The 27237-nt window shown below is 39.9% G+C and overlaps 1 protein-coding gene across 1 annotated transcript; it reads left to right on the plus strand.

Annotated features, from left to right (window-relative positions):
• Positions 1 to 27056, plus strand: LOC138801813 (uromodulin-like). Its single transcript, XM_069984910.1, has 14 exons — positions 1 to 16; positions 1633 to 1674; positions 2811 to 2951; positions 5017 to 5300; positions 5858 to 5974; positions 9391 to 9568; positions 12011 to 12151; positions 14333 to 14347; positions 14434 to 15183; positions 17365 to 17487; positions 17593 to 17795; positions 19716 to 19870; positions 26525 to 26770; positions 26858 to 27056. The coding sequence occupies exons 1-14, from the start codon at positions 1 to 3 to the stop codon at positions 27054 to 27056; spliced, it is 2610 nt and encodes an 869-aa protein (XP_069841011.1).
• The last annotated feature ends 181 nt before the right edge of the window (positions 27057 to 27237 follow it).

The following is a 27237-nucleotide window of genomic DNA, read 5'->3' on the forward strand; positions in this document are numbered from 1 at the left end:
ATGGCCAATTCTCAAGGTAAGTCATGTCAACATGTGGCTGAAAATTATACTTATCCTTTCAGGCTATGTTCACACTACGTAAGTTTCCGGCCGTAGCGCGCTCCGTGAATACGCGGCCGGAAATTTACGTAGTTAGCTTACAATGCAAAGTATACGAATGTACGCCGGGATCGTATACGGCGCCGTAAGAAATGAACAAGACCATTGTTTCCGTCCGGAAGGCTTATAACTTACGCCCGTAGCGTATCCCGCGGCTCCATACGAAGTGGTGATTTCTTCATTTTTCCGCTCTTCTATGCCGATCCAAAAGGTTCTGTGGGGTGTCCGGGGCTAGGTGAAGATTTCCAAGTAAAAGACCGCTGTCAGATCGCTTCGTAGGGGGCTCAGGAAGCGTAAGTATACTACGGGCGTACGTTCGCAATGCGTACGCATTGCGTACACACTGCGTACGCATCCGTCCGCACATCGAATATTCGCACGGCCGTTGTTTCAGCCGCACATGTACGGCGCCGTACGAAATGCATACGGATGCGTACGTAGTGTGAACATAGCCCCAATCAGGAAGACTTTTTTTTAGGGTAGCTTCACACATATCGGATCTGCAGCGGATTTCACGCTGCGAGTTTGCAGCAAAATCCCCTGCGGATCCTGGTATAGTGAAGTTTTATGGGGTTACATACCTACAGCGGAATTTTCATCTCGCTGCGGATATGTGACCCAGCCCCTTTAACCGCCCACAGCCTGCAGTCCCGGCCTGGAGCGGTGCAGCTGTGTGTGAGGCTCCTGTCTCCCCTGGCTCCCCTGGCTCCCCATCAGCCAATCAGTGCACGGCAGCACTGATTGGCTGATGAGAAGCAAGGGGTGCCGGGAGCTTCCTACACAGCCGGGGCGCCGAGCAGGTAATATATGCTGCGAGCCGGGGGCTGCGGGCGGCGGGATGCGCGGGGGGGGGGGGGGGGGCGGGGAGTTAAAGGGGCCAGGTCACATACTTGCAGCGGAATGAAAAAACTTGCAGCGTGAAATTCACATTGCGGATCCGGTATGTGTGAAGGTACCCTTAACAACATGAAGGACAGTCTTAAGCAGATGCATACTGTACCTTCTATGGACCCTTTTAGGAAACATAGATATAAATAGAAGAGAATCCAAGGTTTAAAACCATAATCAGACCAGAGAGCTGCTAAGCAAACATGTCTCCCAACATGTAGGGTAATGACTAGCATGAAATACCCTTCTACTCTAATGGATCCTGCAAAGTATATGTTTGGCCTTAAAGGGGTACTTCAGCTTAATTACTTTTTACTTTTTTTTTATTAACTGGTGTCAGAAAGTTATATAGATTTGTAATTTACTTTTACTTAAAAATCTTAAACCTTCCAGTATTATCAGCTGCTATCAGATAGTGGTATATACTTTCCAGTCTGACACAGTGCTCTCTCCTGCTACCTCTGTCCATGACAGGAACTGCCCAGAGGTGTAGCAAATCCCTGTAAAAAAACCTTTACTGTTTTGGACAGTTCCAGAAAGCACATGGGGTTTAAGAAGAAAAATAACAGGCATTATTGCAATAAAAATTAATTTTATATTATATAATTTTTTTCTTTTTATATGACTTTGAGCTTTTGCTTTCAGAAGTTAGCACAACGGCAAGTAGGCTGAACTGTAAAGAGAAAGGTAAGTAAATAGATGTAAATGAGCGTTATGTAAGAGGCTAAATGTTCTTAGTTTAAATAGTTGTACATTTTTTTTTTTAGTCTTAGAGCCCTTTTACACTGGCTGATTATCGGCTTTGAGCATTGCTAGAAACGGGCCATGTAACAGTGCTAGTGAATAGCCGAGGAGCAGGAAAACACTGGCTAGTCTCATTTTTGAGTGTCTATAAAAATCAATGTTTACTGGTAGCACATTGCCCTGTGCAAACAGGAGATGTGCGGCCGATAACAATCTAATTAAGTGGCCAAATGAACGATATAGGGTTTGTTTGTTCTGCCCAGCCATTTGATTAATTGTAAAGGCATTGCAAGCGTATGTCAATCTCACTGATCAGCACTCGTCTGCTTTGGCATCTCAACCTTGGAAGACCAAAGTTTGCAACCTTAGCACATTATGTAACTTCACATTATAAGATATATCAATACCCTCATTTTAACTACTGCTACTTAAAGGAGTTATCAAGTGCTACAAAAACATGGCCACTTTCTTCCAGAGACAACACGACTCTTGTCTCCAGCTTGGGTGGGGTGTTGCTGCTCAGTTCCATTGAAGTGAATGGAGCTTAATTGCAAACCACACGTGAACCCGAGAAAAGAGTCGTGTTGTCTCTGAAAGAAAGTGGCCATGTTTTTGTAGCAATGGATAACCTTTTTAAGGATGATAGCTCATTAAAACAAAAATATTTCCCTTAAAGCCAGTTCACATTTAGTAACTAACCCTGCCAGTCTCCATGTCATACAGGCTGTCAGTGGGAGGCTTGAGTGTCTCTTTTTTCGGCTCAGAAGAATTGACATTTTTCTGAGCGGAGAGGCGCGAAGAGAGGAGGTGCCTATAGATAGCCTGTATGACACGGAGGCTGGAGGGATTCCGCGGTGAAGAGTTCCACCGCGAAATTCCGCCAGTTTTACTCCATGTGAACTGGCCCTTAAATCATAACTATGATAACATTTCTGACGGTTCATGTCATCTATTGCTGAACCTGAAACAAGGAGGCTAAAATCCTTATGCAGTTTACAATGACATCCGTACTATAGGTATAGGCTTAATAACTACATAAAATGTCGGACCTTTATTTAACCTGATTATTTCTATTACAGAGGGAACCTCTTTTACATTGATAGTGGACAATATGTACCCTTGGTATTATGTAGATTCAGTTAGTAATCTTGTCAGTCGTGTCCTCAAAAGATTTCCTTGTGTTCAGCGGCACTACAACCTCATTAGAGTTAACCATTCAGGTAAATATATATGTATTTGGCAATATAACGAAGAACTTCTCTCACCGGACACAACAGGGAATACAGGGAAATGTAGTATTACATATAAATAAAAGGTTATCAATGTAAGGTTGACGATGCCCATAAATTTCAGAAACAACCGTGTCTTTCTGCCTGTTTCACGATTCCATCACTCATGTGAACGGGTTGCATTGGGACTCACAAGTGTCCATAACCTTCACCTTAAAAAAACAAGCAAAAAAAAAAAAAACATCCAAAATGACCTTATTTACTTCCATTACATGTCAAATTACCTGTATTACTTGTCAGTTCTTGGCGTGGGAACCCTGCCATTCAAACAGATAGAAAGCAGCTATCGTCTGATTCCGTAGTGTGAACGGGCCCTTAGAAGAATATAGTGTTATATATAGCATACATTGTGATTTATGAGCCGATGTAACATAAATACTGTATTTTAACCCCTTAACGACATAGGGCGTATATTTATGCCCTGATGCCAATAAGGACGTTCAAAGCGGGGCCGCTGCAGTCCCGGGTGGTGCTTGTAGCCCGGGACCGCAGGTATTAGCGGGCACGGTCCAATACAGTAATCAGATGCAGCTGTCAAACATGACAGCTGCATCCGATTACCGGACGCAGCACTGTGTCTAGTGGCGGATGTTAGCTCGGAGGAGCGATCTCCTTGTCTGAAGCCGGCCGGGGACCGCTCCAAGATGGCGCCGTCCCCGGCTCGGCACTCGTTTACTTCCGGCTGCAGCAGCCGGAAGTAAACGAGTGCCTATCTCATGGATCTCTGTAGCATATCTATGCTGCAGAGATCTCTATGAGAGATCAGTGCACTTATACTAGCAGTCCCCTAGGGGGGCTTCTAGTATAAGTGTAAAAGTAAAAAAAAAAAAAGTATTGTTATTAGTAAAAAGCCCCCTCCCCTAATAAAAGTCTGAATCCCCCCCCCTTTTCCCGGGTTATAAATAAAAGTAAATAAATAAACAAACATGTTTGCTATTGCCGCGTGCATAATCGCCCGAACTATTAATTAATCACATTCCTGATCTCGCAGGTAAACGGCGTCAGCGCAAAAAAATCCCAAAGTGCAAAATTGCACATTTTTGGTCGCATCAAATCCAGAAAAATTGTAATAAAAAGCGAACAAAAAGTCGTATATGTGCAATCAAGGTACCGATAGAAAGAACACATCATGGCGCAAAAAATGACACCTCACACAGCCCCATAGACTAAAGGATAAAAGTGCTATAAGCCTGGGAATGGAGCGATTTTAAGTGACGTATATATGTTGACAATGGTTTGAATCTTTTACAGGCCATCAGATACAATATAAGTTATATATGTTACATATCGTTGTAATCGTAACGACTTGAGGAACATATATAACAAGTCAATTTTACCCCAGGGCGAATGGCGTAAAAACACATTTCCCCCAAATAAACAAAATGCGTTTTGTTTTGTTTTTTCAATTTTACCACACATTTATTTTTTTGTCTGGTTTCGCAGTGTACTTTATGCAAAAATTCAGCCTGTCATTGCAAAGTACAATTAGTGACGCAAAAAATAAGGGCTCATGTGGGTTTCTAGGTGAAAAAATGCAAGTGCTATGGCCTTTTAAGCGCAAGGAGAAAAAAACGAAAACGCAAAAATCGAAATTGGCTCTGTCCTTAAAGGGTTCATTCAGACCAAAAATAGGTTCATATCAAAATGGGGTGGGGTCCCTAATATAAAATAGGTGTTTGAAATTTAGAAAGTCTGAGTTATTACTGGCGGTGTCCTTGTTTAGAACCTCATCTATTGACAATGTCACAGTTATTGTTTTTATGGACAAATTGTTCACTTCAATGGGACATGTGTAATGCTTTATGGTGGTGCCAATGAGAGATACTGCAAAAATACAGCAGTATCATAACATTTGAACATAATAATAATAATAATAATAATAATAATAATAATAATAATAATAATAATAACAACAACAACAACAACAACAATAATAATAATAATAATAATATCACATCATTTTACAAAACATTACTTTTTTTCTCTCTCATTTTAGCAATTTCTGAAAGGGTCGCAGACACAAAAGAAGATTTTGTATACAACCTAAACGACTATAACTTCTGGGACTATTACTTTGAGTATTTTAACAGTTTAACCAGCGCTGAAAGCTATACATCCTATTTCTGCAACCACACTCTTTTGCATGGCATCAGACGAGCACTGGAGATTTCACCGCCTGAAAGTTTTATTCTGACATTAAGTGGTGGATCTGTTATTGACCAAAATAATACGGAAATTTTGGCAGAGACTTACCGATTGCTCAATGAAAAGAAATCTCAGGTTTGATTGTCAATACATATTTCTGAATTATGTTGCATGAATATATGTGTAGCAGTATACAGTGTTGCAGGTACACAGATGTCCCTTGCACTGTATTTACTGTATCTCAGGAGCCTGTAGGAACAGACTAGTGCCTAAAAGGGGTAATCTGTAATATAGCTTTGTAAAAATGTGTTATGTATTTGGAGTATAAGTTAATTTAAAGAAGTATGTACACCTTAAAGTATACTACCTTTACTGGCTGCATACCGCCCCCTTACTATAAGTCCAGTAGCTCATAATTTTTCAGCGGTGCGTTGACCTCTTTGTCCAGCAGCCATTTTGTGTCAATGTGTCATATCTGGGCACTTACTGAGCGTCTGTCCCCTGGTTAGGTCAGTCCCCAGCTTTACCGTTATATGTGACATTACTTGCTTGGTTCCGACTGGCCAAGCAAACTAAAAACCACATGGCTAGTGAAAGGAGGAGTGAGTACTTGCTGTAGTGGGAAGATCTTCCAGTGATATCTGGAAAATCCCTTTAAGACCACATTTATCCATCTATTTATCCATCTTCAGGTCTTCTTTATAAACTATGATCACTGTGCTTCAGAACTACCAGAAGATACTTTACGTGAGATTACAAAGGAGAGTTTTGGACATTATTCAAAAAGAAATATGTTCAGTATATCAGAAGTAAGTAATATATGGACAAAGAGGACACATTGTAATTGAAATCAGAATTGAGGTCTTTAAAAACCAGGATGTGGTTGTGAAAAAATACCGACCCGGGTTAAAAAGAGCACTGGTAGGATCCAAATTCGAATATAATGCAATGTCTTTTGGTCTATAAGGCTTGGACTTTGTTCAGGTGTATACCTATACAGAGACAACTGAACCTCCTTAAATAGTTAACATACAAAAATTCTTTATTTCATAAAAAGGCACATACATTTAGAAAAAGTCATAATGAACAGTGAACTGCGACTGAGAAAATACATTAAAACCAACAGAAAACATACAAATGAGGGGTGCTGCTGTCAGGCAATATATAGAGAGATGGTGAGGGAAATAGATTACAAATCAATGGTATAATACCATAAACAAGACCCTAAACCAGCTCTATCAAAAGATGACCATATAAATTGTTATACTTTACCCAAGTGGATTCAAGATGCCAGCCGGACAGTTGCCCCCACCCCAACGCACGTTTCGGTAAACAACCTTTTTCAAGGGGTACTGGATAGTTGGAAGGCCCTGATATAAATACCCACATGCCGGACATGGTGTCCAATCCCCTACACCCCCCACAGGTGAAATGAATAATTGCATATGTGGCGTCTATGCCAAGTGTAGGCCAATCAGACTGGCTCTCGCTACTTACCGAACAAAGTCATGTGATCGCCCACACACTCACGGCCACTGCATCGACGCGACGTCAAGGAGTCATAGACGCGCGCCGATGTACAAGTGCGCATGCGCCAAAATGTCCGCGTCATGTGACAAAGTCACGAGACGTAGCCAAGTCACATGACTCGCCCCGAGCGCGTAATGAAAGTATATGCGCATGCGCAATGGGTAAAGAACAAAAGAAGCACTCAGCCCATAAAAACTATTCATCTAAATAACTCCCGGGGTTTAAAAGACACAATGTAGCTAGACCAGTAAGAGCTATATCAATATAAACAGATGTGCCACATACTCTGAGATAAAGATGTATACATAACATAATTATGCATAAGATATAGCCACAATGTTGCCACCCAGTGATCACAAATGTAATTACACATCAAGATGTTGTTATTATTATTCTATGGAGGAACTTTAATAATATCTGGACAACAATGTAGGTTTAAAAATTAAGTTTTAAAAAGATCAACAAGAGTTAAAAATCTATTAATAACAATAATAATAATAATGTTACTATCCATGTTGTAACCCCTCATCCGATATACTACAATGTAGAATCCAAAAAAGGAGAATTCTATAAATTAATACTAAAAAGTGAAATAGAAATGTGATGCAAACCAAATCATGCAAAAAATAAATAACAAACCAAAATAAAATAATTGTGAGCAAAAGAGATGTTATAATTAGTGCAGTGAAAAAGTGCCCCGTGCTATGTGACATGCAGATGTGAATAGTGCAATACCAGTGAAAAACATGAGTGCATATACAAAATAGCAAAATAAATTAAATTTAGGTGATACTTAAATGTATGTCCATATATGGAGGAAGTTCCTCCATAGAGACACCGTAAACTCAAATATATCCCATGATTACAACATACACAGTGCAAATATGCTGGTGAACCTTGTATACATAGAAAAAACATCATTATCATAAAAACATGGATAATTGATTTATCTGTGTTAGGATCATGATTATCACTAATAAAGTGCAAACGTGCTATGCCAACGACAACAATTCCCAAACCTTATAAGATTATACATATGATGGGGTATAACAAACATATGAAAGAAGCAATAAACGTAAACCTAATCAAGATTGAAGTCCTTGCGCGCTTGTACATCGGCGCGCGTCTATGACGCCTTGACGGCTGGCATCTTGAATCCACTTGGGTAAAGTATAACAATTTATATGGTCATCTTTTGATAGAGCTGGTTTAGGGTCTTGTTTATGGTATTATACCATTGATTTGTAATCTATTTCCCTCACCATCTCTCTATATATTGCCTGACAGCAGCACCCCTCATTTGTATGTTTTCTGTTGGTTTTAATGTATTTTCTCAGTCGCAGTTCACTGTTCATTATGACTTTTTCTAAATGTATGTGCCTTTTTATGAAATAAAGAATTTTAGTATGTTAAAGGGGTTGGCCACTTTATAGTAAAATAGTTCAGTGTACAGTATTAGTAAGTGTACTCACTGTATATACTGACAGCAGCTCCCTGTGTACCTTATAGAGCTAAAATCAGACTTCCCTCCTCCAGGCTGGGCTGCCCTGTGGTGTTTTGGTCCATAAGATGGCTGACATGGAGGAGCATGTGACCAGGCCCCGCCCCCCAGTGTCCACCACTGAGCCTGTATATGTCTATGGAGAACACAGTGGACAGGGCATGTCACATGCTCCTCCATGTCAGCCATTTTGTGGACTGAAACAAAACAGAGCAGGGCAGCCCAGCCTGGTGAAGGGGAGTCTGATTTTAGCTCTATGAGGTACAGAGGAAGCTGATGTCAGTATATACAGTGACTACACTTACTAATACTTTGTACTGACCTATTTTACTATAAAGTGGCCAACCCCTTTAACTATTTAAGGAGGTTCAGTTGTCTCTGTATAGGTATATGGTTTGTAACTAGAACCCATTGACACTATTTCAATACAATATCCTCCACTCATAGAATAACACATATACGCTTCAGTGTGGGGGAGATCTGCTATACCTCTTTCTTTTGTTTGTTCAGGTGTAGTATACATCCCGTACAATGTGCATGGCATGTCATGGTAATGTGCAACATGTTTTTGTAATGTGCAACCAATCACAGCTCAGTATTCAACTCTTTCAAAATGATAGCTGAGCTGTGATTGGTTGCTTTAGGCAGATTATATATCATTTCTATTTTTATAAATCTGGGCCATTATATGTTAAAGGGATTGTCCAGCATTTTTTTTCCTTTCAAATCAACTGTTGTCAGGAAGTTATATAGATTTGTATTTTACTTCTATTTAAAAATCTTGTCTTTCCATACACATCAGCTGCTGTATGTCCTGCAAGAAATGTCTGACACTGCGCTCTCTGCTTACATCTCTGGCCGAAACAGGAACTGTCCAGAGGCGGAACAAATCCCCCCAGAAAACCTCTCCTGCTCAGGACAGTTCCTGTCTCGGCCAGAGATGTCAGCAGAGAGCACTGTATCTGAATGTAAATAAAAAACCACTTCCTGGAGGATATACAGCAGCTTATAAGTATGGGAAAAGTTGAGATTTTTAAATAGAAGTAAATTACAAATCTATATAACTTTCTGACACCAGTTGATTTGAAAGAAAAAATTTTTTTGCTGGACAACCCATTGCTGGACAAGTATAGAGTGAAATAAACAGCCAATATATAACATATTACATTATGGCATTTTCTATCCATTTCACAGGCTTCATATGGTTTGGACTTATTTCTTCTTAAACCTTTGAATTCCTCTTTGCACATCTTCAATGTAGACATCAAATCATTCAGTCAGTATAGAGAAGAGTTTTATGTTCAGCCGTCCTTAAAATTTCTGATGATTACTACAAATGGTTTTGGAATCTTTAACATTACTGATCCTGATGGTGAGTATTTTATTATAAAAGCGGTACTGTCTCCCCGCCTAGTTCACATTGCCCACTGATGAAATAAAGTGATTAGAGCAGAAAGAAGACACAGACAGGTATTATACAGGTATATATTGAATGTGCAGCATCTAAACTTGTGGATGGTGCGGAGACCCACACATAGAGCAAGGGGATGACAGTATCACTTTAAAGTAGCAGATCTCTACGGTCTCCTATTGAGAGTAGAGGATATATGGAGATGCAGAGCTTATTGATACACGTAGCCAATGGCATCCTACAATCTGATTTGATATTTTCATGTATAATAATAAGGTTAGTGTATGTTTGGCAGTGTTTACCAAATTGAATAAAGCAGCGTTCCAGACCCATGACATCTCATGGGATTCTTGACCCCAATATATTTGCCATCTCCAGCTGTATCTGTAGGTGCTTTTGTACAGCAAGTACATTGTAACACTACTAGAGGGTTGTATTGTCGAAAAATATGTCATTGGTTTGATTTTTTAATTAAAATAGTAATAATAATAATAATAATAATAATCATCATCATCATCATCATAATCACTACTACCATCTGCATCAAAAGTGTCTTGCAATTTGCAAAAGGTTGGTAAAATATTCTACAGGGGGTGCATACAACAGGTTACCAGACTTGTTACCATGTTTTTTCCCATAAAAGCTCATCCTTGATGGGGAAATGAACTAGCTATCGATGTAAGGCATTACATTTTGTATTGATAGCTTCTGCTTACTTTTTTTTAGGTCTCACTTTTTTGGTATATCTGCTGTATAAGCCACTTTTTATGTTATAATCGGTATAACAATCAACATAAGGATAGCCATAAGTTGTTTTTTTTAAGTGACATAGGAGAAGGTTTGGTAGGCAAGGTTGTACATTTCCTGATGACACAAAAGTGTGCAATAGGGTTGATATTCCTGGAGGTGTCAGTAACACGGTAAAATGATTTAGCTTTGCTAGATAAGTGGTCCAAGCAATGGAATTTGAATTTAAATGTTTCCAAATGTAAAACAATGCACTTAGGGAGGAGGAATCCTCTATCCGAGTATCACATCAGCAGTTCTGTGTTGGCAAAGTCTTCAGAAGAGAAGGATTTAGAGGTAGTGATTTCTGACAGCCTTAAAATGAGTCACCAGTGTAACCAGGCGGTGGGGAAAGCAAATCGTATGCTGGGGTGTATAGCTAGAGGTATAACCAGTAGGAAGCGGGAGATTGTGATCCCGCTGTATAGAGGTCTGATGAGACCACATCGGGAATACTATGTCCAGTTCTAGAGACCTCACCTACAAAAGGACATTGATAAAATAGAACGGGTCCAAAGACGAGCTACAAAAATGGTGAAGGGTGTGAGGCATAAAACTGAGCTCAAGAACAAGAGGACACAGTGAGAGATTAGTTGGGGGGGGGGGGGGGGAGGGGAATCAAAAGCAACATGAGAAAATATTCCTGAAAGAGTAGTAGATACTTGGAAAAAAAACTTCCATCAGATGTGGTTGGTAAATCTACAATAATAGAATATAAACCTGCCTGGGATAAACATGTATCTGTCCTAAGATAATAAGGAGGAAAATACTGATTCTCCCACACTACAATTTGCCATAGAGCACAATAAAATAGTACGTCAGGGAGCCGTACTTTACATTGTGTGTGGCCGCTGTTCAATCAAAAGCGGCCGCACAAAATAGACCTGTCAATTATTTTGTGTAACAGCAAAACACACGAAAAAAAATAAAAAATATGGTACTAAATACAGCGCTGTCCCAAAAGGAATCCAAATATGCACCTTGAAAAACTTTAAATATATCTAATTTATTAACAAAAGCACAAAGTTTACGCGTTTCAGGAGGTAAGTAAGTCTCCCTTCATCAGAAAAGTGCAATATCATGATATATTTAAAGTTTTTCAAGGTGCATATTTGGATTCCTTTTGGGACAGCGCTGTATTTAGTACCATTTTTTTTCTTTCGTGTGTTTTGCTGTTACATTACGGGCCCTGTTGTTGGGAGTATCCCGTCCTCGGTATTTTCGGCTTTGCAGTCCCGGATCCTAGCCACCTACCTATTACTATATCCTGACGGATTTACAGCTACCTCAGAGGGGTGACAAGCCTACAGCCCAAGGGGCACAAAGGTGAGTGGAATCACCCACTCCCCCTATTTTAGTGTCATCTCGGTAAGACACGAGGCGCTGGTGCCCTTGTTTTTTTTTTTTTCTATTTGCAATTATTTTGTGTGGCCAACGAGAACCCCGCCTGTAGTGTATATATTGTGTATACACAACGGCCGTAGTTCCATAGGCTGCAGTGTAATCGTCTGCTGTCATTAAACAATGAGCATTATTGCAACTTATAACAGCCGTTGTTTAATGATAAAATATGTAGTGTGAACATGGCCTTCATTTTTTTTCTTGCCTTTGTTTCAGGAAACAGACCCATTTTGGGGAGAACTCTTTCATACATAAGTGGTAACACAGTGAAATTCCCAGTATCTGGTATTTGGACATTAGAAGTGTTTTGTTATGATGTTAATGAGTTTTGTTCCATAAGCATATCGGGATTCACAGGTATGTTTTTGATATTATAAATTAATTAATGTATATGTTAGGAGTAGGACAAATATATAAATGATCCATCCAAACTATAAGCAGCTGCTCATTTCAAAGAATATGGAGGCAACCCCCATTTCCTTTCCTGCTGAAGGAAATATCCAATATCCAGGAATTTCCAATGTCCAATAAAATAATCATAATAATGTTCATTTATATAATGTCAACACATTCCGCAGGTCTTTGTACATAATACAGAATTACACACAAATTATCCAAACAATAGGAATGAGGTTGAAAAGTTTTTCTGTGTATAATGGTCCAGCCATTGAGTATAACTAGGGTAGTGCATAATAGTAGATGAGCCAGTCTGAAGCTAATTTATGTATACAGATGCAAAGTGCATAAAGTATAGGGAAACACTACTGACTAAAAGGTGTCCCCCTTTATAATGTACAACATGCTTTATAAAATTAATTATAATATATACTGTGCCACTTTAATTATGATATAGACCATACCTCCTGATATGAGCTATAATTCACACTGTACCACTTCTAATGAATTACCTGAATTAAATGTCCAATGAAAAGAGTTATACTAAACTTGTACAACTGACATGAATTATATTATAATTATATTATATGTGTATCTGTGCTGTCACTTTTTCTTTAATACTTCAACCTCTCCACTAGTCACTATCAACAAGATCCTTGCATATAAATCTATAAAGCTACTATTGTGTTCTACTACAACTGAAATATTTTTTATGCAATGACTGCCCTTGTGGTAAATACATAGGTTCATAATGGGAAAATAAGATAGCAAGAATAGTGTTGCATGCTATTTTCTTTCTTACCACAAATCTGATCCACATCCTTAAGGACCATAGCCTAAAGAGAACACCGTCTAAATACAAAATATAATAAATGTGAAAAAAAACCTTAAGAAATTAATTCCTTATCATTCATTTCAAGTTAAAACATTAAAGCAGAAGTCTGGCAGGGTCACGCCCCAGTCACTGACTGGCTTAGCGGGGCATCCGTCAGCCGGGTTGTGACATAGCCGGTGGGGAGCTCGGAAGACAGCCGACAGGGTCCCGGAGAGGGACACGGCGGTTTTGGGAAAGGGGACTATAACTCTTTTTTTAATTCCCCCCACCCCCTGCACATAATGATTTTTTGCTTCCCTTCAGACTTCTCCTTTAAGGCTATGTTACCACTACAGGGATGTAGCGGGGAAAGGCGGTCATCTCATAATATTCACAGGCGCAAATAATGGGCATGATCATTACCTTCACTCATCAATATTAGGAGATGGACACCCTTCCCCAGTTCTCATAGTGGGAACATAGCACCAGAGATTAGCTAGTGAGCGAGTGTGCAGATGAAATATAATCAGAAGCTAGATTAAAGAGCCTTCACATTAATTTATGTCAGATAAAGACACAGTACCCATGTGTGTCCATTGACCTAACGTTTGTATTCTGATTGTATCCCTTGTTTCCTGATTTCTGGCTTGGCTTTAGATGTTTCTTCTAACCGCGTGTTATTGACCCGGACCGTTTACCCTGTTACTATTGTGTTTTATCTGTCTTGTCTGCATTTTGTGCTACACCTGTTCAGGCCAGGACCTGTTGCCCAGTTATCCACCGCCATTTAGGGCAGTTGCTGTAAGCAGGCAGGTTCAGCGGGACAGGTGTCAGTGCTAGGGCCCCACTTGTCCCATGTCCTCCAGTCCTATAACCTGACTCATGGATTGTAAAAAGATGACAAAACAGTGTAGGTCTAAGTTCCCACAACATCTGCTTTTGCCCATTTGAAGCCAAATAATGGCCATTATTTTACAATGTCGACTGTTACATGCATAATTATGATTGTCATAATTATTGTCATAATGGCCATTATTTGACTTCAAAAGGCCAAAAACATTTGTTGTGGGAAAATAGCTCTACACACTTTTGTGTTTTTATCCCAGTCCGTGCTTCCCCTATCTAGTTCTTCATCTGGCGCCCCCATGCTGGATATTTCCTGGATAAACTTAATGAACATATGACTATTTTAATCTGTCCCAAATCACATAACCAAAATAAATATATTTTCAAGAATTTTAAAAATCAACACATATCAAAAGATGATACCTATAGTTGGTCAATAATGGAATCGCTGTGGTTAATCGACTTCTTTACTTCTTTTGTAGGTTTGGAATCAGCGGGTAAGTACATTAAAATTATCAAAAAGTCAAATATCTAGTTACTGTTTATTCTTCTAGATTGCAAAAGTTTTCATTTTTACTTTTAGAAAGTTGTTCAAACTCTGATTGTGATCCAAATGCTTCTTGTGAAGAGTTTGGCGGTTACCAGGAATGCACATGTTCTACTGGATTCCATGGAGATGGGTCAATCTGTCATGATATAAATGAGTGTGAAAATTTCTATCTGAACTACTGTAATGGTAATTGTACCAATACTATTGGGTCCTTCGACTGCATCTGCTCCCCAGGATCTGAATATGTTAAAAACGAAGGTTGTATTGATATCAATGAATGTCTAAACCATGACTGCCATCCTTTAGCCACTTGTACAAATTATTATGGCTCATACTCTTGTACATGCCTCAGTGGATACTATGGAGATGGAAAGCACTGTGAAGTGGAGTGTGATGCGTCTCTTGAGCCACCTGGCTGTTTTGACCCATGCTTCAACTACACTGGAGTTTATGAACAGTGGAGACTTACTAACGCTGATTTTGATTATTTTCTCTGGTATCAATGTGACTATAGCATGTCTGGTTGGTATAGATTTCAAGGTAGAACAGAACTGAAAATTCCAGAACATTGCATAAAACAACATAGTTGTGGGACACAAATGCCATTGTGGATAAATGGCACCCATCCCAGGATAGAAGATGGAACAGTGAATGCTACTGTTTGTGCATCATGGGATAATTGTTGCACATGGACCCACCCGATTTCAATTAGGGCATGCCCAGATGGATACTATGTATACAAAATCCAAGGAACGGCATCTTGTTTTTCTGCCTACTGCACGGGTAAGTATGTAAATCATAATTTTTAATGATTACCTAGAAAACGTGTATACAAAAATACCAGCTATGTGAAAGAATATTAGATATAAAAAAAATAATTTAAACATACAATACAGGGCGGGAGGTAAAGAATACAGATAAAAAGCTAATCCCTCTGCGTTTGATTCCGTACGGACGCTGGATGCCGCTCTAAGCAGTCCTAAAAAACATGGATACAGCTACAGGCTATGTTCCCACACAGTATTTTTGCTCAGTAATTTGGTCAGTGTTTTACAACCAAAACCAGGAGTGGATGAAACAACAGAAAAGCTATGTTCTCACACTGTTGAAATTAAGTAGATGGCCGTCATTTAATGGCAAATAATTGCTGTTATTTTAACACCACAGCTATTGTTGTGAAATACGGGCCGTTGTTTGTCATTAAATGACGGCCATGCACTCAACAGTGTGTGAAAATAGCCTGTGTTTCCAATCCACTCCTGGTTTTGGCTGCAAAATAATGACCAAAATACTGAGCAAAAATACTGTGTGTGAACGTAGCCACAGATTGTATCCATGTTTTCCAGGAGTCCATAGGGCTGCATCCAACTTATGCAGCCTCTGGGACTCAAACGCAGAGTGTTCTGGTTCGCCTAACGTTGCAGAACCTGAACATTTTGACTGGTTCGCTTAACACTACTTATGACCCCTCTTAGTCCAGTGTCCCTACATTGTAGAAGTTGCAAGTGTTTCAGCCATGCTTTACCATTTTCCCCACATTGACCATAGAATATTATGGTATACATGGTTGTCTCAATGATTGAGTGCTCACGTCCTTTGGCATAAATCCTCCCTTCACCACCGTACTAGACAGTTGGTATGAGATGTTTGCTCTGGTATGCTATGATTGGTTTTTGTAGAATGTGGTGCTGTGTAATACGACCAAACATCTTTGGAACAAAACAAACTTTAGAAAGAAAATAGAACAAGCAATAAAACATATAGGCATAGCGCCTCATAGGGTGACACTATATGGATAAGATGAAAAAATATAGTGATTGTAAGGCTCAGGCTCACCTGGTTGGGTAGTGCCAGGTCACAACCACTATATAGCGGGGACTGATATCATCAGCATAAATGCTTCAAATGGCTGCAGCAAGAGTGATTCAAGCCATACCATGGTACGGGTAGAGATGAGCGAACCTGCCGAGGTTCAGGTTCGTATGAACCTGAACTCTCGGCTTCTGATTCCCGCTGTCTGCAGGCTCTGTGAAGGGGGTTAATACAACCGGAGGACTGCCTGGAAAACTGGGATACAGGCTATGGCTATGGCTGTATCCCAGTTTTCCAGGCAGTCCTCCGGCTGTATCCACCCTCTTCACGGAGGCTGCAGACAGCGGGAATTAGACCCTGAGAGTTCAGATTCATACGAACCCGAACCTCGGCAGGTGCGCTCATCTCTAGGTACGGGTACAGAATAGGAGAAGATATTCAAATGGAAGTGAAAAATGATCCTCTGCACATATCATACATACACATATGTTTTACTGGATTAATAATACATTTGTGTATATATGATCTGTGCAAAGGATCATTTTTCATCTCCAATTGAATTTTTTTTTTAAGAAAAGATTTTGTCCTGGCAACCCTGGGAAGCTCAAATTGTTTTTTTTTTTTTTTTAAATAATTGTACTGTCATAAACTTAAACGTTTAGGCTGGGTTTAAACACAGTAAAATAAAAACAAAAAATGTCTTTTAAATAAGGGAAAAAGGTGGTAATTTTTCTAATAAAGTCTAAAGCAAATATGTATTTTTTTTTTCTACTTCTATTTTTTTTTTTTTTTTACTGTGTGTATGAACCTGGCCTTAACATGTTTTGCAGCCTGTGTATTCAGTACGTTCTTCATAGCAGTCATTGCAATGTGCAGTGTATAATGTATCTGGAAGTGATTGCACAGTTTTACTATACTTGTATACCGGTATTTGATTGATTTATGTTTTTTATACAAACCTCTCACATGGAGTATCATTTTTGTGAAATGCCTTACTTTTTAAAGTTGTTTAAAAAATTCTGGCATTCACCATTGGTGAGGATCACTTATACAGATTTCTATTTTTAGACTTTGCCACAAGCACCACACATTAGCAAAATGACGTCTAGTACAGTATCTACTCTTATTTATTTTTTTTTATTTTTTTTACAGAACCTCTTATGAGCAATCAAAACTGTTCAGTGTACTGTGCATCAGATGAAGAATGTATAACTGCAGAAGGAAAATCAGAATGTCACTGCAAGAATAACTATGGCCCAGTACATGTAACTGAAAGCAGCGCACATGCAAGTATGTCTGGTTTATCTATATGGAACACATGAGAGGGTTAACAAGTTTTCATATATTGTCCTTTTCTAAGGGTTTTCAACTTTTTTTCAGACAACCTTTATCCAGACTTAGTTTGTGGCTCTAGCCAGATTGAGTTGACATACAGCAAATGTACGTTGGAAAGAATGGGTTATGATACGTCATCAATATACCTTAAAGACAGAATGTGCAGAGGGCTTATCTCAAGAGAGGAAAAAAGTTATGTGAAAATCAGAATGTCACCTAGATATGGATACTGTGGTGCAGAACTTAAGGTTTGTAATGTTGTCTATACACAGATGGCAACATTTAAGTTTTAGTTTGTTGTATGCTGAGCATAACCTTAAAGGGGTTGTCCAGCAAAAAAAAAAAATTCTTTCAAATCAAATGGTATCAGAAAGTTATATAGATTTGTAATTTACTTCTATTTAAAAAATCTCAAGTCTTCCCATACTTATAAGCTAATGTATGTCCTGCAGGAAGTGTTGTTTATTTACATTCAGAAACCGTGTTCTCTGCTGACATCTCTGGCCGAGTCAGGAACTGTCCTGAGCAGGAGAGGTTTTCTATGGGGATTTACTACTGCTCTGGACAGTTCCTGACTCAGCCAGAGATGTCAGCAGAGAGCACTGTTTCTGAATGTAAATAAACAACACTTCCTGCAGGACATACAACAGTTTATAAGTATGGGAAGACTTGAGATTTTTTTTTTTTTTAAATAGAAGTAAATTACAAATATAAATAACTTTCTGAAACCAGTTGATTTGAAAGATTTTTTTTTTCTTCCCCCGTTGGACAACCCCTTTAACCATAGTAACACAGTGTGTATGCCTGACATGTCCAACCAATTATGCTGCAGTGTTGATTCCAAAGAAGGCAAAAATCCCCATAAAATAGAAGCCATATATAATTGTCGGGATCACTTTTTGACCTCTTTTTCAGTATTAGCACCACTTTGCTATAGGTCATTTCTGGGGAAAAGACCCTGTCACTAAATAGTGCTTAAAGGGGTATTCCCCCACAAATGATCTTTGCATTAATAAATTGCCCACCATAGCTTTCCATCTTTCCAATATCATCTTATTATGGATTCTGAACAGTTTTGCTGTATTTTAGCTGCACTCACCCCACTGCACACATAAAATCATCAAAACTAGGTCCACTACGACACCACTCCGAACTATTAGCCCCCACCCTCCGTGTCGGGGATCAGGTGTCCTCCGTCTTTTCAATATGCTGGGTCAGGGCTCTTAACCCTACCCACTGAAGTGACTGAGGACAGCCTGCCACTGATGATCACTGTCTGGCACTGTCTCCCTCTCTTACAGCAGCCCCCTCTTAGAGCTCACCTGCAGTTACCCTCCCTGACTGCCCTCACCCCACCAGCTCCTTTGATTGCAGCACATAAGACCCCCTACCCCTGGAGTTCATTTGCGGCCGTCCGCCGCCCCCCCTGACTGCCCCACCAGCTTACCCACAGCCTCTCCTGACTGCCCCCCCCAGAGCTCACCCACTCTTATCATTGCAGCACATCCTCCCAGCTCACCAGCGGATTCCCCCTGGAGCTTACTCATGACCGCCCACTGCGCTCCTTTGATTTCAGCAACCCCCAAGAGCACATCCTCGTTCTTCCCAGAGCTCACCCGCAGCGCTCCTATTGCAGCACCCTCGCAACCCCCACACCCCGACTGCAACCCCCACTCCACCCCGAGCTAATGCACAGCCCACCACCACCTGCAAGCCACCTCCCCCAGAGCTCACTCGCAGCCCGCCCCAGCTGCAAACCATCCTCCATGCAACCAGCTCCACGCAATTCAACACCAAGCCCCCAGGTCACCCCATCCCCCAAGCTCCCCGAAGCTCAACCACAGCTTGCTGCATCCCTCCTCCAGCTCACACGCAGCAACCAACCCCCCCACCCCCATCCAACTTCACTATCTCAACTCTGCTTCTTGACTACCTAAACTCTGCTACTTCACTATCTCAACTCTTCTACTAGTCTACTACCTACTACTTGCGGACTTCCGTTTGAAATGTCTGTGCATATTCCGTATTGGGAACATAACCTTAGACAGTAAATTCCCTACAAACTGGTCTGTAATCAAGGAAAGCTGCTAGTCTTCTAAACTAAGGAAACACCTACAAGTATCATGATGACATCCACAGTGAATTATAATCTTTATTTGTACTTTCAGATAAATAAAACCCATGTGACTTATGCCAACTCTGTGTATCTGTCTCAACAATTTCATGATACCATCCAAAGAAATCCAGCTATTGTAAACTTTTACTGCTCTTATCCACTGGATATGGAAGTTAGTCTTTGGACTGCATTAAATCCAGTTATCAGGTACAGTATTGTTATATTTTCTGCAGTTCTTTTGCATTACCTCCACAATGTTAGAGAAGAGTAGGACAAATTCTGATAATATAAGTCACTGTGAGCCTAATGAAATTATGGTAAGGTATACAGTACAACTAGGAGGTTATAGCCACCAGTAAAAGCCCAGGTATCATCAGGTTTCCCCCTTACATTTAAAGCGTAACTATAATTTCAGTAGCGAAAAAATGAAATTCCTCAAATAAAAAGCCCTCGTGTTACCCTTTAAAAAGAGCCCTAAACTGCGTTGATAGTGTGGACGCTCGCTGAGATATCACCAGTTGTTTGGCACAGAAGAATAAATGAATTTTTCTTCTGGGTGACTGAAAGTGGGCGTGGCCTTTCCCTCATCTCCCTGGCTGGGTCCCTCCATTCACTGACCAGCACCTTAGCAGATGTATCACACAAAGTGGGATTAGATACAGCCCCAGCATATAGTATCACAATGTAAGATTAGATACAGAGATCCAGCAGATGGTATCACACACATTGGGATTAGATACAGTCATCTGCTCTCATAACACTGTAGGATAATGTCAGCCATGGAGGTGGGGGCACCTGCTGCAGACATCTGATAGTGAATGTTATATGTACTATGGAAGGTCTACAGCTGTGTTGTGCTGGGACTTTGTAGTCCTCCCCTCAGTGACTCACCCACTCTCCCTCATGCAGTACATTGGAGTCATGGTGGCACTGGATACACTTGTCCCTCCATCCAGCTCTTCCCCTGCGCTGCTCCTCACACACAACACCCTCAGCTCTGCTTAGTCACCTCTGTGAGGGGAGGGGGGAGAACCTGCTGCTAGGGGGGGGGGGGGAGGTTTTGTTTATGTTTCTCTCTGTGTCAGGGCTGTTATCTGATCCTCCTGTCACAGTCTGTACACTCAGGACGGATCTGCAGGGAGGGGGCGTGTCCAGCAGGAATGCAGAAATAAGTCAGAGCCAGAGAGGGCTATAAGGGGATAATCAGCCTTACGTATTTAACCCCTTAAGGTCAAAGCCAATTTTCGTTTTTACGCTTTTGCTTATTTCATTTTATGTTTAAAAGTCCATAGCGCTTGCAATTTTTCACCTAGAGACTTATATGAGGGCTTATTTTTTGTGAAACCAATTGTACTTTGCAATGAAAGGCATTATTTTTCCATAAAATATGCTGAGAAACCGGGAAAAAAACATTTGCGCTGTCAAATTGAAAAAAACAAATTTGTTTTGATTTCGGGGAGTTTTGCATTTACGTCGTTCGCTCTATGGTAAAACTGACTTGTTATGCATGTTCCTCAAGTTGTTACGATTACAACGATATGTAACATGTATAACTTTTATATCATTTGATGGCTTTTAAAAAATGCAAACCATTGTTAACAAATATATGTTTCTTAAAATTGCTCAATTCCCAGGCTTATAGCGCTTTTATCCTTTGGTCTATGGGGCTGTGTCAGGTGTCATTTTTTGCGCCATGATGCGTACTTTCTATCGGTACCTTGATTGCGCATATACAACTTTTTTAGCACTTTTTATTACATTTTTTCTGGATTTGATGCGGCAAAAAATGCGCAATTTTGCACTTTGGAATTTTTTTGCGCTGACGCCGTTTACCGTGCGAGATCGGGAATGTGATAAATTAATAGTTCGGGCGATTACGCGCGCGGCAATAGTAAATATGTTTATTTATTTGTTTATTTATTAATAGAAATGTGTAGCAAGAAACACTGTATGACTATGTTTCACAGGTGTAGAAACTAATTTTTATTATTACAAAAAAATGTGACAAACACATGTAAAGACATACAAGAATTTTGATAAGCTATTGTGTCCCTGCCTATGCTAGTAAGGAGTCCCCTGGTATGGGCGTCCCCAGATGCCAGGTGCAGAGGGACTATCCCTGCACTCTAGTAATTAAAAATCATACACAGGTGTATGTATACATTACAATAGTACCACAATAAATCAATAGCAGTGATAAATGGCACGTCATATAATAAGCATACTGTAATGCAATAATGTCTTATGGCAGAAACACGAAAAAACATACCATGGAATGCACTGAATTAATAAGATGCAAATAAATTAGATGGCGTCTGTGGCTCAAGTTATTTGGCCAGTCTGTGCCTATCCATAAATGTTTAAGTCATATATGATTCGCATTTAGCCAATCATAGGTAAATACAAGAACCTGACGTCACACTTCTTCCAACGCGTTTCCCCCTGCTGTTAAGAATAAAGCGGGTTTATCAGGGAAATGTGTGTGGGTCACGTGTAAGGGCACCAATAGTGCTTAGTTTGGTCATCAGCATGGGTGTCTCTATGGGATAATGATGTCCCTGACATAAAGTATCTAGTCAGTCGAGCCTTGGAGTCCACGTGGATGGGGGTATTCCAGAGACTTATAGCAGTTTATAGGTTTATAGGTACAAAGTCAGCGTCCAGGATATTTGGATTGCTGTGTTGGGTTCCTGATACTGTTACCCCAGAGGTCCAGGGTGAGCCAGATTGTGCCCGTTTATGATGATTCTGCATACGTGGCGTATAACCCAGACCTGTATTATGATGTCAGCGTCCGTGATTGCCCGTCAGCCGTCCTGTGCATGTCCATGATGAGGAAGCATCATGGACATGCACAGGACATCCTCATCATGGACATGCACAGGACGGCTGACGGGCAATCACGGACGCTGACATCATAATATAGGTCTGGGTTATACGCCACGTATGCAGAATCATCATAAACGGGCACAATCTGGCTCACCAGAACTCTTGGCGTCTGATTCCCGCTGTCTGCAGGCTCCGTGCAGCGGGTGGATACAGCCGGCGGACCGCTTGGAAAATTGGGATACAGCCTATGGCATAGGTTGTATCCCAGTTTCCCAGGCGGTCCTTAGGCTGTATCCACCCGCTGCACGGAGCCTGCAGACAGCGGGAATCAGACGCCAAGAGTTCTGGTTCATACGAACCAGAAATCCGGCGGATTCGCTCATCTCTAATTAGAACTCTAGAAAGAGTTTTAGTGGGGGAAAATAAGACTGACTTACATCCCTGGGGAAGTTCTGATGTTTGCAGAGAAAGGACATGGACATTACAAAGACATTAGCTTATGGAGCTAAGCACAAAAGTTAAAAATACTACCCACCTAGAGCTATGGAAATAAAAAAAAATACCAGAAGGGGCTCAGAGGGAAGAGGGATTATTTTCTTTTGACATCAGCACAGACAACGTCCGTCATTTAATACACTGGGTGCACTGGATGTCCGTTATCCAATTAACTACAACAGACATTTTTTAAATAGAAAAGACCTTTTTTTTAACATTGTTTGAACATAACCAACATGAAAAAAAAAGAGAAAAAGGCATCAGTTTTGTCTATTTAAAAAGTCGTCAATTTTTGTAATGATTTGCATTGAAGTCAATTGGATGACGGACGTCTAATGCACACAGTGTATTGAATGACGGACGTTGTCTGCGCAGACATCAAAATTATGATCAAGTCAATTATTCTCGTAAGTGTATTTAAAACAGCGAAATGACGTCCATCATTTCAACCTCAATATTACAGCACTAATTTTAAAACCATGTGTGAAAATAGACTAACAGTGGAAGTTATGAATTATTTACTTTTTCCTTTTTACATTCTATTTTACTATTTTTATTGCTTATTTTTACGCTTAATGTACATTAGAATTTTATTTACATTGTCAGATGGGAATTAATTTCATATTTGCAAAACGTATCAGTATTCTTGTACCGGTTTGTAAGCAAGCTGGTGGTTTCCACACATGTTTACACACATGCTTTAGTTACAGCAGAGTATTCCTGTTCAGCATTATGTTACTTGATTCACCATATGTTATTTTCAATGCAACTGGTAGCTAAGACTTGGGTGATTGTCACATATGCCTAAAGCACCATACAATTTCTGGTATAATACTAGCACATACATATGTCAAGTTTCTAAATACCTTTAGTGTTATGTTTCCAAAAGAAATGTCATTTAATTACTCCTAAATAACCTTGTAAGTCTTGGGATGATATATATATATATATATATATATATATATATATATATATATATATATATATTAAAATTCTTAAGAAAAAGTATCGTTCAAAAGTTGATTTAATGTATCACCTTATTAATCAACTAATCATAATAGATCAGAAAAATGCAACAGCTCACCACAATGTCAAGATACAGATCAACTACAGACATTAAAATAGTTAAAAGCACCCCCCCCCCCCCCAACTGCCAAAAAAAAACTTCCACAAAAACAATGAGGCTCTTGGTTACCACTTGAAAATGGTGTAAACTATCCCACCACGTCACAGTGGCCTCATACCGAGGCAGTCCTACACTGTACGATGCCCTCTCCATGGCATGAAATACGCCTATGCTCTGGGCATGCAAGATCTGTCTACTGGCAAAAGTAATTATACCACCTGGGTGGGATAGGTTGACTGCACGACCAAGTAGAGGCAGCCATTCCCCCATCTAGAACACAGAAAAAAGACAAATTTGGTCAGCTCTCCTAGAACACCATTCACATTAGACAGGAGCACGTTGCTATGGCTGAAGTTGCAAACACACAAAAACACAAAAAAAGTGCAACAGCTCACCACAATGGCAAGATACAGACCCATTACATTCCAAATTTTACAAAAAACAAAAACGTGAACTTGTCAGGATCGATATGTTTTGTGATTTGCTTTGGGTGAATTGGTACAGGAGAAGTGAGCTATGAATGGTATACCTGCTGATCACTTACCATTTACTAGGTGAAAATGCGCCACCTGGAGGTAAGCGGCGATGCTATGAGCTTTCTCACATTTGTTGGGCTGGATGCCTGGCCCATGAGTGTTCAGTAAGCAGTGAGGCATACAATGTATGCCAGGAGTCATTGGCTGCTCCAAAGACTAACACATTATTAAATATGAAATAAAATATGAGCTACAAAATATAAAAAATATCAAATATTAAATAAAGCAATATGAAATGCATTGCTTCTTATTGTCTGCTGTGGTGCATTACCATTTAAAGAGGTTATTAAGGTTTAAAAAAAATATGGTTGCTTTCTTCCAGAACCAACAGCACTCTTGTTTCCTGTTTGGGCGTGGTTTTGCAGCTCAGTTGCATTGAGAACAGGGGGTCCTCAAGATGATAGGTGTGATTTTTTGAATCCTGGACAACCCATTTTATTCCTTACACTCACTGGACTGTAACCAAATGAGTCATTAAATATGAAATACATTTGATGACCAGCAAAACCTTCCAAACTAATATTTTGAGGTTCCTTTATCTCAACTGATAACTCCTCCCATTAAGAGGCTATTTTAGCCCCAATGTTCTCTTTTACATCGTGAGTAGAGATGAGCGAACCTGGAGCATGCTCGAGTCCATCCGAACCCAATCGTTTGGCATTTGATTAGTGGTGGCTGCTGAAGTTGGATAAAGCTCTAAGGCTATGTGGAAAACATGGATATAGTCATTGGCTGTATCCATGTTTTCCAGACAACCTTAGAGCTTTATCTAACTTCAGCAGCCACCGCTAATCAAATGCCAAACGTTCGGGTTCGGATGGACTCGAGCATGCTCGAGGTTCGCTCATCTCTAATCGTGATATGTTTTATGTGCTGTTTGTCAGAAGAAGGAGAAGACACCTCTAAACCTTCCATTTGGAGAAACATTAAAGAGTTCTTTATTCTTTCAGGAGAAGTCCAGTGAAAATTTTTATTAAAATATTGTATTGCCCCCCAAAAGTTATGCAAATCACCAATATACACTTATTATGGGAAATGCATACAAAGTGCTTTTTCCACCCTGCACTTACTTCTGCATCAAGGTTTCATCAAGGATGTCACGACCCGCTGGAACTCCCAGAGCTGTGCAGGCTGTGTGGTGGTTCTTGGAGTGGATGATGGTAGGGGGATGCTCAGTGTCCCTCCAGTGCCCTGTGTCCCTCAGTGTCCCCCTGCCATCATCCTCTCCAGCAGTCACAGCCCGGACAGCTATGGGAGTCGGGTCGTGACATCACCATTTTATCCAGGAAGTGAAGCCTTGATGCAGTAATAAGTGCAGGGAATAAAGCACTTTACGTGCATTTCCCGTAATAAGTGTTTAGTGGTAATTTGTATAACTTTTGGGGTGTAATACAATACATTAATAAAAATTTTCGACAGACTTCTCCTTAATCATATTGCTACCTGACACCATATCACTTTTGACTTACTTCCTTTTTTACACAGCTACTGTATATACTGTATAACCATCACATGTTAATTTGTTGCTATAAAAGGTGCTATAAAACCTAACTTACTTTCCTCTAATGGCAGTCTCTGCCAAAAATATCCATCAAATTCACATTCTGTGGTACAGACTTTTATTTTATGCGTCCATCTGCATATTTCCTTAGAACTCTGTGCTGTACCATTCCTGTATTATGCTACCTGGAAATCTACAACTTTACTACAGTGTTCAGTGAGTGTTTACCGTCACTGGCACAACACATTCTATGGGGAATATAAAGCATACACATACTCATTAAGAGATCTGTAAAATTCAAAATACCTATTCTATATGCTTATAAATCAAAGTATTAGACAATAATTTACATTGTATTCCTTATTCATTTGCAGTGCAGTTAACTTTTCAATTGGTGGAACTGGACTGTACACTGCAAAGATGGCTCTGTATCAAGACTCTGGATTTTCAATACCATTCAAAGGCTCAGATGTTTGGTTAAATACAGACTCCATGTTGTATGTAGGTGTAATTGTGGAGGAAATTCAAGAACCCAACTTTGTCTTACTCATGAAAAACTGTTATGCCACCCCTACAAATGACAGCGGACATCCCATCAAATACTACATCATTAAGGACAAGTATGGCTTTTTGATAAAAGTTGCATTTGCTATATGCCTAGTTGTGTTAGAAAGTATTAGTCACCAAATTTTATCTTGTCTTCCCAGCTGCCCCAACCGCAATGATCCCAGTATATCTGTAGAACAAAATGGCTTATCCCTTCATGGACAGTTTTCCGTTCAAGTTTTTAGGTTTATTGGAAATTATGATCAAGTTTACTTACACTGCCAAATCAAACTATGTAATACTTTATCTGGAAGCTGTACCCCCGTAAGTACGCCTAAACTGCTTAAAAAGGTTAAGTGATAGTGTTACCATAAAGGAAGAATGTAAAGTGTAGGGTTTCTTAAAGTCAAAGGGGCACGTTGATCAATCGCATTTTCATTTTTGCTCTCACACATATTTTACGTGCTGCGTACAAACTTACAGACCTTGCTCAAAAATTATTATTAGGTGTACAGGCCTTGATGAGTCTGCACATTTTTTT

Source organism: Dendropsophus ebraccatus, chromosome 9 (genome assembly GCF_027789765.1).
Source record: "Dendropsophus ebraccatus isolate aDenEbr1 chromosome 9, aDenEbr1.pat, whole genome shotgun sequence".
Classification (NCBI taxonomy): Eukaryota; Metazoa; Chordata; class Amphibia; order Anura; family Hylidae; genus Dendropsophus; species Dendropsophus ebraccatus.